Source organism: Poecilia latipinna, unplaced genomic scaffold (assembly GCF_001443285.1).
Source record: "Poecilia latipinna isolate Pla-1442-1.1 unplaced genomic scaffold, P_latipinna-1.0 Scaffold79, whole genome shotgun sequence".
NCBI classification, from domain to species: domain Eukaryota; kingdom Metazoa; phylum Chordata; class Actinopteri; order Cyprinodontiformes; family Poeciliidae; genus Poecilia; species Poecilia latipinna.
In genome coordinates, this window is record NW_015112695.1 from 186,211 (window position 1) to 199,518 (window position 13,308).

At 38.2% G+C, this 13,308-nt stretch overlaps 2 protein-coding genes across 3 annotated transcripts in view; both read right to left on the bottom strand.

Annotated features, from left to right (window-relative positions):
• The window catches only part of atp6v0a2b (ATPase H+ transporting V0 subunit a2b), a 14,812-nt gene extending 8,410 nt beyond the window's left edge, over nucleotides 1-6,402 (bottom strand). The window contains exons 1-10 of the mRNA XM_015018494.1: nucleotides 5,848-6,402; nucleotides 4,637-4,715; nucleotides 3,734-3,831; nucleotides 3,520-3,657; nucleotides 3,330-3,427; nucleotides 2,311-2,437; nucleotides 1,234-1,316; nucleotides 1,040-1,133; nucleotides 582-794; nucleotides 105-255 (exon numbers count right to left, since the gene is read on the bottom strand). Coding sequence (XP_014873980.1) covers nucleotides 105-255; nucleotides 582-794; nucleotides 1,040-1,133; nucleotides 1,234-1,316; nucleotides 2,311-2,437; nucleotides 3,330-3,427; nucleotides 3,520-3,657; nucleotides 3,734-3,831; nucleotides 4,637-4,715; nucleotides 5,848-5,964 — 1,198 coding nt within the window. The 5' untranslated portion in view covers nucleotides 5,965-6,402. The remainder of the gene's footprint in view (nucleotides 1-104; nucleotides 256-581; nucleotides 795-1,039; nucleotides 1,134-1,233; nucleotides 1,317-2,310; nucleotides 2,438-3,329; nucleotides 3,428-3,519; nucleotides 3,658-3,733; nucleotides 3,832-4,636; nucleotides 4,716-5,847) is intronic.
• Nucleotides 6,403-8,069: 1,667 nt separating this feature from the next.
• On the bottom strand, nucleotides 8,070-12,716 carry tctn2 (tectonic family member 2). Of its 2 annotated transcripts, none has more exons than XM_015018516.1 (18): nucleotides 12,547-12,716; nucleotides 12,280-12,393; nucleotides 11,723-11,793; nucleotides 11,417-11,618; nucleotides 11,229-11,329; nucleotides 10,936-11,135; nucleotides 10,725-10,845; nucleotides 10,449-10,599; nucleotides 10,283-10,345; nucleotides 10,064-10,186; nucleotides 9,909-9,977; nucleotides 9,737-9,826; nucleotides 9,523-9,640; nucleotides 9,174-9,277; nucleotides 8,889-9,036; nucleotides 8,638-8,775; nucleotides 8,474-8,562; nucleotides 8,070-8,390 (listed from the first exon to the last, which is right to left on the bottom strand). In XM_015018516.1, the coding sequence occupies exons 1-18, from the start codon at nucleotides 12,638-12,640 to the stop codon at nucleotides 8,275-8,277; spliced, it is 2,112 nt and encodes a 703-aa protein (XP_014874002.1). In that variant the 5' UTR covers nucleotides 12,641-12,716; the 3' UTR covers nucleotides 8,070-8,274. The 2 variants fall into 2 exon arrangements, with proteins under 2 accessions (XP_014874002.1, XP_014873995.1); XM_015018509.1 differs by having other exon boundaries at nucleotides 8,638-8,778.
• Between the last annotated feature and the right edge of the window lie 592 nt (nucleotides 12,717-13,308).

Sequence of the window (13,308 nt, forward strand, 5' to 3'; positions counted from 1 at the left end):
TAAAAAAATTTAGTATGAGTTTTTTTTAAACAAAAAAAAGAAAAAAAAAAAAAAAAAAAAAAAAAAAAAAAAAAAAGATTCCTGACAGATTAAATCCAACTCACCTGGGTTTACCTCCCTGTAGGAGCCCACTCCATAGGCATCCACTATGTTTTGGAAGCCAGAGGTAAATTTGTTGGTCCTGATCAGAGTCGGGGGGGTATCAGTGGTAGGGATGCGATTGACAAAAGAGGGAACACTCGCTCCACTTTTCCTCTGAAATATCGATGAAACAATAAAGTGTCACTAAATTCTGGTAATAAAAATCCGGATGATTTTGACTCTAAAATTATGTTAATCAATATCCTTCATTATTCAGTCAGCTGTAGCAAATGGTGGATGAAACACTGTATAGCGGCTATTCTGTTTATGATTCTTTAATGGGTAATACTGGCTGTTCACTAGTAACAGAATGATGACTTCTTACTGACCAAAACATAAAGGATAAAAATAGCAAGTCCTTATCAAACAGCTGTTTTAATAATAAAAGGCAGGTTTATGGGAAACAAACTCCTACGAGCAAAGTCAAAGCTTTTTCTCACCGAGCCATCTTCCAATGCTCTCCGCAGTTTAGGAATGTCGTTAACAGGACACCACACCTCAGCGATCAGGCACTTATTAGTCACATCGAAACTGCAGAGGTTCAGAATGTAATAGATGGCCTTCATTTTCTTGACCTGGACAACCCAGGTGTAGACAGATTCGGAAGCCTTGATCAGGACCTGCCTCAGGTAGTCTTCTGTTCTGTGAAGTACCTTGAACAGAGAAAAGATGTGGATTCCTGATGAATTTGTACAAAGCGTGGCATTTGGCCATCCCTGTGGTCACGGTGAAATCCACTGCCAGGTGGTTAAAAAGTAACATCGAACATTGAATATGTTGCAAGAAAAACAAAACGAAAAAGAGATAGAAAAAAAAAACCCAACTATATAAATCCGAAGAGTTCAGCTCTTTAGTTGGACAGCTGGTAAAAACCTTCATAACAAGACAGAAGACATACTGTGTGTAGATCTTGAATGCGAGTTCTCAGGCCTTCCACAACATCGTTCCTCTCATCGTTGTTACTGGGATATGGGTACAAGTGACAGTGGTAGCTGCAATTTGGGGAAAAGTATATTAGTAAGAAGAACTACAAACGGGAAATAAAAACATAAGGTAGCAAATGTGAAGCAGCTTTACGCGTGCTATAATTACCAATCGCAGATCTTCTTTACTTTCTGGCCAATTTGGTCCCCCCAGTACGAGATGAGGAACACTACACTTTTAGTGGGCTCACCCTGCACAGAGAAAATAAGAAGTTGTAGTGTGGAAACACAAGAAGGTCTTTCACAGGAGTCTTGAGATCCAAATCCCATTTACCTCTTTCCATAAAACATGCCCGTCTTTATTTGCTCCAATTAAGAGAATCTAATAACTCTGTCTGTAAAATTTGTCTGACTATCTAGTAGTGAAAGCTCGTCTGTTACAGCCGTAATGATTAGTCACAGTCCTGGATGCTTGCCGTCTGGTCAAGCGGTGAAAAAGGTTAATCTGATTACAGCTGTCTGTGGACATGATCACAAGAGTCGCTGCTGGCAGCCGCCAGGAGGGCACTTTAAACCGAGATTTTTTATTTGAATTATAAATGAGCTTTTTCCACATTTTTTTTCACATATTACGTTTTGGCAACATTGTTTCTAAATTTATTTTATCCATAAATCCCAAAAGCGTGGCATGTATGTCTCAGTAAACTTTACGTATTTATATTTAAGTGATATTGCAGAACTTTGCAAGACAACTGAAGCCTAATAGAGAAACATTCAGGTCTAAATAGAAACAATCAGGTCTTGTCACAGATTGCCAATTAGATTTGGGTGTGAACTTTGACAGGGTCAAAGCATTCCAGTGCAGCTCTGGTTATATGTTCATGGTTGTCGTCCGGCTAGAATGTAAACTTTTGCTCCTGGTTTAAGTCTCTTGCGTGTTCTAACAGGTTTGCTTCCAGTATCGTTTTGCAATTGGCTTCATCCACCATCCCAGCTTTCAAATCCATTAGCGTCCGCGACAAAGGATGTTGCCACCACAATGTGTCATTGCGAGGGTGTTGGGTTCAGGGTGATGCCCTGAAGAGTTTGTTTCTGCTTGTTTCCGTTCCTCTCATCATCTTACACATATCCTGCTCTTATTAATCCAGACTGTTTTGCTATCTTTCCAGTGTACTGTCACGAAGAGGAAATGTAACATGACAGCAAACGGTATCATCATGGTCTCTATGAGACGTCAGGAACCTACTGTGTCGGGATCTTCCAGGTACTCTTCAACCTCCGCGTAGCTCAGGATGGTGTAACCTTTGCAAACTCTCCAAAGCATTCGCTCAAAGGCTTCGATCTTTGCTCTTTGGATCAGCCCCGAAATGAAGCTGCAACAAAAGCATTAAAACATGCATAAATCAGTCTGCAAGATGCATGAGCACAATTTTAAACTATTGCCTAGTTTAAAAAAAATGTCATTTGTAATGTTCTGATCTGGAAATTTAAAAAGAAAGCAAAAGATTGTGAATCGGAGACTAAGCTTTCAGCGATATGAGTGAATGATTAGCTCCTCTCCTTTTAATTATGAACTACTCTTTACATTTTTAGTAAATAATTAAATTTTAAGCTGTCTGTTGAACTCGCTGTGTGCGGTTGAGTGATATTTCCTGTGTTGAAAAAGTGGGGAGAGAAGATGAAGATTTAGAAACACCTCAGATCAATTATCAGTACAAACAAAAACTGAGCCTGACGTGTTAAGAGTAATATCCTGTGTTAATTTCCCTCCACACATTTAGAACATCTTTCAAAAGCACCTTCCTTTAAGCATTTGCTTAAAGGAAGGTGTATATTGTAAATGGGACTTTTTCTGGCTTTCTTTAAAAAAATGACTTTATTCTTCCTCTCTTCTATAAACAGCCAGACTCACAAAGCGCACAACTAATATTTGAATTCTCTATGATCTCTGCTGCTCCTCTATAGTATCCAGAGGTGTCTTGACTCCTCCTCTGATTAATGTTGTTTGTATCATTTCCCTTGCACTTTACAGTTACGCAGCACTATGTATTAGTCTATTACATGACTTTGTGATGACAAAATGTGAAAGAGTTCCGACTCCATGAATGAATGAACAGTATTTTAATGAGTAAAACCTAAAAACGTAATTATTATTTAACATATCCACAGTTTAAAAACCATAAGGGATATAAAAAAACCCATTAAGAACAACCCTTAAACAAATTTGATCTTCTGTAAAATTAGTAGAATCACTGCAGCACATACCCCAGTTTGGCTCCTAGCCTCTGCATGCTGCTGTAGTCCATCCGTGTATCTTTTTCTAGAAACGGAAACTCCTCATACTGGACTTGCAGTGGTTCTCGCTATTGGAAAGGAGGGAAAGAAAACATTCAACACCAAATTTAAGTCGCGTGAAACTGAGCCAAGAGTATGACTTTATCTGAATTATATGTACCTCAGCATTTCTCTGTACAAAGCTGCGTGTGATGCGAAGCATGTGTGTGTACTCTGTGAGCTCCAGCAGATTCTTCTGCAGCATTTCCTTGTTTCTGGTGACTTCACCCAGTTCAACCTCAAGCCTCTGAAGCTGCTCCTGTAATTAAATGTATGAAGATGTGTCACAAGCGGAAGAATGCAGCTCCAGTGGCCACAGTAAAGGGAATCGTTACCATTATGGTCATTATATGCTTGGGCGAAGGAGCCACAGGGTTCATGTCTCTTTCTGGCAGTGAAATGTCTGCTTTCTTGATTTCCCTCAAAAGGTAACCTGTTGAAAACAACAAGCAATATTCTTTAAGGACATGCTTTCCGAGCTTTGACATACTGCGGATATCCTTTAAATAACACGGAATACCGTGAAACCCAAGACTGACAGTGTGTTATTTTCTTCTTAATCTAATAATACAGCATTTGGCTAACCAAAGACAGCAGTGCATTCAGCTGAATCTACAACCACCTGATGTTTCTCATGACCACAGGGTCTTCAGAGAGGAGATCCACTGAGGCTTCACATATTTGTCTTAAGCTTATCTTGCTGCTGTGAGAGAAAATCCTTCCATTTATAAAGATTTTGTTGTGGTTTTGACTAGTCTGACTTACCATAGTTAGACTAGCACGAAAAGCAGCATCTCCGTGTTTACCCTGCAGAATTTAGACACATACCTCAAAGTCTGGGATTCTAAAAATCATATCCAAATCAAGCATTTTCAATTATAAAATGGCACAAAAGAGTAACATGTTCATCCTTCTTGATATTTTCTGCAGGATCACCAAGGCGGGAACAAACTGATGTCCTGTTACAGACGGCTGCTTTTATATACCTCCCAGAAAAAGTCTGGCATGAAACATCCAAAAAAAGCTAAAATAGGAAATGACAGCACCTGTCAAACTCTGGTCATCTGTTGCAGCAGCGTGAATGAACAGACCACATGTCTCCTTAGAAAACGCCGTTTTCCTTTTACATAATTTCTATAAGAGCTAGATAAATGCAGACAGTTGATATGAAGTAGAAAGCCCTACTACTGAATGCAACAAATTGAAAAAAAAAAAAAAAAAAACTATTTTAACCTTACCAAGGATCCTCTCCATCTCTTCACATTTTTTGATCTCGTTTACATGTTTTCGCTGGAATGAGTTCACATTAGGATTGAGCTGGAACAGATGCGAGAACATCCATTAGTCATGCGCAGGATCAAGGACATGGCAGTTAAAGAAGATACCGATGTCTTCAGAGGAGACATAAACACACAGTTTACAAGTAAATGCACTGGCTGATTCACAACAGGATTAGAAACAGCTACGAGTAAATTGTTCTGCTTTTCACCCAAAATACACCGACAGCAGGCTAAGAGTAAAAGCAGACACTAAAACACAGTGAACAGAATCCACAACTAATTTGTTGTTTTTATCCATTTATGATAACTGTTTTTTTTTTTTAAATCAGGTATACCAAACAGAGATGCACTGATCAGGCTTTTCCTGGTCAGTACTAATTTTAGGTGTTCTTTTTTGTCTGAGGTCTGAGTTGCTGTGTGTAATTCTGACCAATACATTTTTTTTTTTTTTTATCTACAGAGTACAAGATATAAGAGAAAAATTAAAACGTATCTCCAGGCAGACTTAAAAATCAACGGTTAAGTGATTTTTAATAAACTCTTTTTAAAAAGTGCGTCAAAAATAAATGCGTTTGTCTCGCATCGTTATAAAAAAATAGGTTTCCAGTCTTAAGTTGAATAAATGTAGAAGGAAAATTGTATTTTCCAGTATTTGACCCACAGATTAATAGTGGATCCGATCAAAAGTAAACTGGTCAATCTCTAGCTTTTATTATCATCAGTAATTTGTTTAATTTCTCATTGGACGTCAAGACTCCAAACATTTCTTTTCGTGACCCAAACTTTGGAAACTACCTATTTAGAATAAGCACAACATTCATGGTTTGACCTATTTCGCTGAGAGTACACAGACAGTATTCTTTTTTGAGGCTTGTTTGACAGTCGACTTTACAAAAACCTAGGCAAATTATATTTAAATTTCCCTCGTGGATGATGCATCTGAAAGAAACCAGTTCTATGAATTTTCAGAGCGCAGAATGCCGTCATAACTGCGAACTAACGTTATACAGTTCCAAGAATCGAGTCAAACATACATAAGAAACTTCATTTCATTTCATTTTGCGTGGGCCAGTTCTGTCATAACTCGATAGTTTTAAAGTGACTTCTTGTTGTGACTTGGCAATCAAACACGGACAATTGCACTACAAACAAATAAAAATAAAACTTACGTCTCTGAACTCCACCAGTCCCAGTTCTCCCAGTTCACTGATGCAGTCGTAAGCTGACCCGGACTGCAGAAACAGCTGGGCCAGACACATTTCCTCACCTCGGAGCAGAGAGCTCATCCTGACAGCGTATATTTCCCTGTTTCAATAAGCAGGCTGGCCGGAGCCGGAGCGGGTTTTTGTAGGGTAAAAGCCAACACTCGTCTCTCACGTCCTTCCTTGTTCTTCCATGACTCGGCTCAGGAGATAAAATGATGTTTCACTTACATAACTCTGACTTTACTCGCTACAAACTGGAGCTGTTCCTGCTGTTAGCCAGCTAATAGGTTAGCTGGTTGAGCCGTCTCCGCGATTATTGGTTAAGCGTTGGGTTTCTTTATTGTCTTTTTAAAATATATATATGTTTATTAAGCTCACCATATAGTTTTGTAGTAAGTCATCTCACAGTTTATAAAGTTTTAGGCGTGAGTTTGTCATCTTCGTAACTCTCCACGTCACTTTACTTCTCACTGATGACTACGACGAACTTCTACCAGAGCGAATCAACCAATGACAACCCATCTCAGGAGTCTGCGCACTGCGGGCTATTTAATATTTTAAGCCCTCTGCTCTGTCTGCAGGCTAATTCAAACAACAGCCATATAGGGTTCATGAATGCAAACAATGAAGTCTAACCAGCCTCTTTGGGGCCCCCACCTCCACGAAAGGCCCAGTTCTACTTTTGCTTTAACGCAACAAATCGCATAGTTTAGGTTGATATAGATATAGGTTATTATAATAACAAAACGTTTATTTCTCATTTCCAGTTCATATCCTCGTTGAGCATGAAAATGATACACAATCCATTTACAAATATTTATTTTGTGAAATAATTTCAGATAATGAGGTATTATAAGATCACGTTTTATTTTTAATGAAACTGTTATTTATGTTAACATGTGAAACATCTGTCCTCTTGCTGGGGTCGTAGTGTCCATTTCTTTAAAGATCTTTATGTATCATATTGTCTATCAGTCTGACAGGTTGGTGTTTATTTTTTAGCATCATATTTAAGCACCCAATGTTAAACAGAACAGCCCAGAAAGAGCTACCCACAAAGAGGCCACAGCTATTTGAGGTGAGGAAGTGATGTAATGCTGAATACTAGACACAAGCACCCCAGTTAAAAATATATCTTTCAATTTTGACGTTGTTAACATAGCTTGTAAAGTGTGAATGTTTTTTTTTTTTTTAGTATTCACACAACATTTCCTACATACATGGGACCTTAAACAGCATCAAAGTTTGTTGAGGTTCGGTTTGGCTATGAACAAAATCTTAAGACTTATCTTTTTGGTTTTTCTGTTTTACTTATTAAGGATATTTTCTCCCTGTTATAACCTTATTTTATGTTTGTTTCTGTAGTTTAACTGACATTTTTAGTTTAATTTTGAATCAATTAAACCCAATATCCATGTATAATTCCTGTGATTAATTAATTATACAGTTGTCTGGACATAATCTTAGTTTCAACAATCGCATTGGTTTTTCAGGATCTATGGTTAGAATTTGAATTAGAACAGGATTGTATCAAATTTATCTCGCCAGGACACACAGTGAGAAGGATGTGAGCATGGCAAAAAAATTTAATAAATCTCCGAAGGTCACTGTAAGAGAACTAGAGCAAGACTATAAATGATGCATTTGTTCTAAAGCTTTATACATATCTTTACCAGAGGTTACCAGAGTTTAGAGATAGCTGTAAATTGGTTTTCAAGATGGATCAAGTCAATTTATCAAACAAAAACTAAAAATCTTAAGCTCTCTGGCTAGATTACCACCACTCCACAGCAAGTTTAAAAGTCTGAGTCACTTTCTTTGCACAAATATTTGAACATTTTAAAGCCTTGTGGATTTTATGATCAACCACACCATGGCGTCAGTATTTAGAAATAAATCAACTTCACTGAAGGATTAACACCTCAGTGGGGGAGTGAGGAGTGGCTAGTTAGGAAATACAAATCCAGTCTTGTCAGTGAACAGAAAAAAAAATCTAATGACAAAATATGAGCTATAAATTAGTTGAGTTCAAGATTTAAAAAAAAAATCTGAAAAAAATTCAGAACTGGGCATACTGATCCATTACAAACGAAACGGCAAATACGGGGCGGATCGGAAGTGCAGAGGACAGCACAAAACGGTCACACACCTTTTAAAAGTAGTATCATTATTATGCTTTGAAAACATATTTTAAAAACTATCTTTATTATACAAATACACCTTAAATCTATAAATAGAACATGTCAACATTTACAAAATCAATATTTATAGAAAAATACACAGCATTTCAGACAGTTGAACATGGCATATTGACATTGTGTCCCTATTTAGTATTTTGCACTTTTGGTGATTTACCTGAAAGTCATCCTTTAAATTTTCAGAGTATTAGAGTCAAACATTGTGCCAGGCCTGTCTTATTTGTCTCCATGGAGTTCCAAGAATTGCTGCCGTAACAAACATGAAAACCAAAATCATCCCTTTGGCCAACGACAAGAAATAAGGTTCACCTGTGACAAAGAAAAGCAAAACGTGTTATTACGGTACTGTCATAATTTTATTCACTCTGCCATCTGCTCTTTTGGTGGAATACCTGTATAATATCTGGTGAAGGGAAAGGCGAGCTCAGGCCAACACACATCATTCCTGTCACAGTCATACTCTGTGAAGTTGATCTGAAACCTAGAATAAAGAACATAACCTGTCAACAAATTGATTATGAATCTAAACAAACAACCTTTTCAAATGTGTACGCGCCTGGTTTTGGCTGGTCCTGTATCGACGTCAAAAAACGTGACTGAGGAGGTGAGTGGGAACAACTGTCTTTTTTCTGGGTCCTCACATACTGAGACGCTACCTCCCCTACAATCCAGAGCCCAAGTGGACATGCCATAACTCCAAACACAAAAAGAACTTGGTTATAAATACTTGCTACGTTAAGAACATACCACACAAAGATTTGCAGCAACTAAGAGCAAGCTGCATTGCTGTAGTTAATTATCTAATACCTGATTTCTAAAGCTTGGATTTCTCTTTGGGGTATTCCATCTACCAGGCTGGTAGTGAGGCTCCAAACACTGATGCGTTGGTGAAATGGAATATCACTGCACACACCTGAATAGTTGTTCATCGCTGTGCTTGAGTTTGGCGTCACAACTGCATTAGATTTGTGTAATAAATCATTTGTTAGAACATCTATCTGGCACAAAACAACAAGGCAAATGTAGGTGGAAGCTAAATAACTTATGAGTTGATTTAGAAGAAGAATTTGCTTCTCTATTAAATCTACTTACAGCTTATGTTTAGCCAGTCTGTCATAGTTGTAAAATCTGGGTTACCACGCTGTGCTACATACGCCGCTGTGGTCAGAGCACTCTGCAGAGCAGCAACAGTCTCTCTAAAACATGAAAAAAACATGACATCAGTTGCTCTAACAGGTATGTATTTCACAGAGCTCCTTAGAAAAGTATTCCTACCCTTTGAAGGGTTTAACATTTCTGTCACATTCTTGAAATGCCTATAAATGATAGGTTGTGTTCGTAAAGTGACAAAATGTGGGAGAGTCCAAGTGGCATGCATACTTTTGCAAGGCTCTGTAGTTACACATCAACTAAAGGTAAAGGATCATGGTGAGCAGCCAACCTCAGGAGATCACACTCGCTCATGTTTTCCTTCCCGACAGGCAGCAAGCAACCTGAAGTTGAATTCTCCCAAAACACAACTGGCTTCATGCTGTCAGTGGAACAGAGACCATCACCCACTATCAACCAGATCAGAAAACAGAGAGGATAAAGTATAAGGTTTGAAATGTGTGTTAATAAACATTAATTAACACAGTTACTACAGAGATTTTTACCTGGTTTCCAAACATTGATCGGTGTCCTCTGTATTAACTCTGTATTATTGACCAGAATGCCAGCAATAACAGGTCGTCCCACTTGATAACCTGTCACGTGAAATTGGTGTTATCCTCCGTAAGAGTAGCAACCTCAACAACTGGGGAAAAAAAAAAAAAATAATTCTCTCACCTGGGTTTCCTGAGTTGGGCTCGGCTGTAGATTCTCCATTTAGAAACACAACAGAATATCTTGTAGTCACTGTTTAGAGGACAGAACAGCAGAATATGTCAGCCCCACACAACAAGACTTTAGCTTTGAAAATTAAAGAGTTTCACAAGACTTACAACTTCCATTCGAGATAACTGTCCCAACAGTGCGAGTCAGTGAGATATTGGTGATACCATTTTCTTTCCAGTAGAATTTGTAATCTAGCGCTAAGGTCACAGTCTCACACCTCAACCTCTCACCTGGAGATAAATGCACACCCATTTTAAGTTAGATGTTAGACAGAGCCAGTTTATTTGTTTTAGTGATTAAAGTCTACATGTATAAAAAAAAATCACCTTGACCACTTGAAAGGAACAAATCAGGGGACTTGTCATCAGTTAAGTTTACCTTCACAACGCCTGGTAAAAAAAAACAAAAAAAACACACACACACATACTTGCGCTCAAAAGTGTCAAAGCACATCAAAACATTGATTTAATTATGTAAGCAGGTAAGACCCACCGCCTTGCCCATTCAGCACGTCAACGCTCAAATCTTTTTGCAGCGTTTTTAAGGGAGGACTAGTCGGGCAGGAGTGAAAAAGAGTTACACACTCTACTTTGAAATTTTCCAGAAAGGCCACAGGAGCACCAGAGCACCGTCCCAGGACCATCTGAAAAACAAAACCGCATATAAAGTGTTATTAGTTGTAAGCCTGACAAGGAAAAAAGAAATAAAAGAATGCAACTAAGATTGCTACAAAAAATAAAAACAAAAGGTAACACTAATACAACCAACCTGAGGTATAGTGAAGTACTTGTCGTCGGATGTGACAACAGGACTTCCCTGAATATAAGGAGTAAATGGCATTGGAGCAGACAGCACAGGCTCTTGGAAGGATGGGCCCGGCCTGGCTGCACTACACCAGGAGAGTGGAAAAAATGTAGCACAAAAATTACTGAATAAAATAAAAAACCCAAAAAAAAACTTTGATGAAAAATATTCTCACATTGTGTCTCCTTGATAGAAGAGACCCAAGTAGGGGTTGTTTTCAGGTGGAGATGTGACACATAAAAATGGAAACCAGTCTGGAGAGTTTTCAGCAGAACGCACAGAGCACTGAAAATCTGGAGCAGGGGAGACCTGTCCCCCGAAGGGTCCCAGCAGACAGTGGGACGCAAAAATCTTTAGATCTTCATTGGAACAGTCCTGGTAGAAAACACAAATAAGAAGGTTTAAAAGAGAAAAAAAACCACATTTGGCTAATTGTGTTTGTCAAATTACTATAATAAAAACTGATACCTGGTCACAACAGCAGCGCACATCACATGCTCTGGATGTCAGGTCACAGGGACAAACGCCAAGAGGTTGGTACACTTGGTTTGGAAATACTGTGTTGTTATCTGAAATGAACAGATGACTTTTATAAAACAAGCTGCTTTTAAAGCTCTCATTTCACATTGTGGTGAGAAAGGCTTAATTCAAACCACCAGATCCTGCATGAAGAGGAAACAACCGGGCGTTTATGGTGGCTTGGATCAGCAATGACGCCTGGGGTCTGCTTCCAAGGCAGGCGGACACCTGAAGAGTTTCCAGAACACACTGTGGTTTCGGACAGCAGTCGGCACTCGTTTCGTTCTCACCACACAAATGCAGGCTTTGATTCAGTGTCAGCTGAACACGAATTGCACTCTGGGAAGCAGAATTAAATTGACATCAGCATAAACAAGAGGTGAATTTTATAAGTTGTTTTGTCTATATGGACAGTGGTTGAGTAAAGTTGACGGATTTCTTACCTTTCCCATTTGCTCAGTTTTGAGTGCCCACCGTGTTGCTTCTGTTACACATGATGGTGAACCAGTGCTTCCTGTGAAAGAAAACAACTGTTGTTACAATTCATGTTGCTTGGAGGCTTTTCTTCACAGTGATATCTAGTCACTGTTCATGGGAAGAAGGACGGAGTTAAATTTAGAGCAATCTTAAAAGAGGAACTCCAGAAGACTCGACACCAAGAAACATGTTCACTTTACTGCAGGACAGTGAACCTACAATGCAATGGTGTGATGTAGATAAAAGTAGGTTATTCTATGAGAATAGACATCTAATGTCATTTTCCTTTCTCTTCATAATTATGGGTTACGATATATTGGTCAATCACAATAAATTCCAATAAAAAATACTTTATGGTACATGATTGTAAAGTTAAAAGGATATATGAATATTTACAGTAACAAGGCACTGCAAAAAATCTGTATTTTTTTTATTATTTTTTTGGTCGAGCTAAACTGGAAACTAAACTATTCCATTAACAACTAGTAAATGTTTTGTAGGGTGTTTTGTCTTTTTTTCCTACCTGTTGTGCTGGAAACAGAAACCGTCTTCAGATTCAGTGAGATCCCTGATGTGTTTCCGAGCAGAAATGCAGAGACTTTTGGTCCGTTGGAGATAAGAAACGACGGCTGAAAAACTATGAATGAAAAACACAATTACTGCTTAGTTACAGTTCCAGCCATCTGTGTAAGATACATAAAATGAGTTTTAGCTAGTTCCTGTACGAAACGTAGAGCACTTTTAACTTCAAAACGATAACTTTGAGGCGAATTACGTAGAAAGATCTTACCCACAGCGTTTTGAGGGTGGACAAAACTGACGAGGAATAAGATAAATGAAGTCCGGCCTGAAATAGACGCAGAAAGTACACCGACATTAGCCATTTCGCTATTATAGATTGGACATTTGTAAACTCTGTGAGGTGTCCTAGCAACAAAATGTTAACCAATCACGGCCGAGAAGCCTTCTTCTTCTGAGAAAACACAAATCTAAGCTGTGAGTAAAGTACACAACAGCGACCTCATCCGCTCAAATTAGTGTCATGAGTCTACTGGGAAATTTCCCAAATGATTTCTAGCTTCCTAATGGATATAAACATTTTCAAAAATTGTAACACAGTTATTCTAACATCGTACACAATGTATAAAATTAGCCTTCATCTAGCACATGAAGTAATCTAACTTAGTGTAAGGATTATGACATGAAGGTGCTCTTAATCATTATAATGTCATCAGTCTGTCTTGACCATCAGCTGTTTAATGGGTCAGAAACTCTACCATCTATTTACATTCTATTGAGTTAGATTATTTCCAAAGCTAATCACACTGAATCACTTAAAGATTTCTAATGTGGAGTAACTGTTGGAAATATACAAAAACCCATAAAAACAACAAAAAATAGTTGCTATGTAGTTTTTTATTTCTTTTGCAGACCTCACATTAGACCTTCTGCAGAATACTCTATGTATGTTAGAATATTTAAATATATTGGCACAGACCTCTTCGTGGTTAAACCTAAATTTAAATATTTATTACATTTTACTCTTGATTTT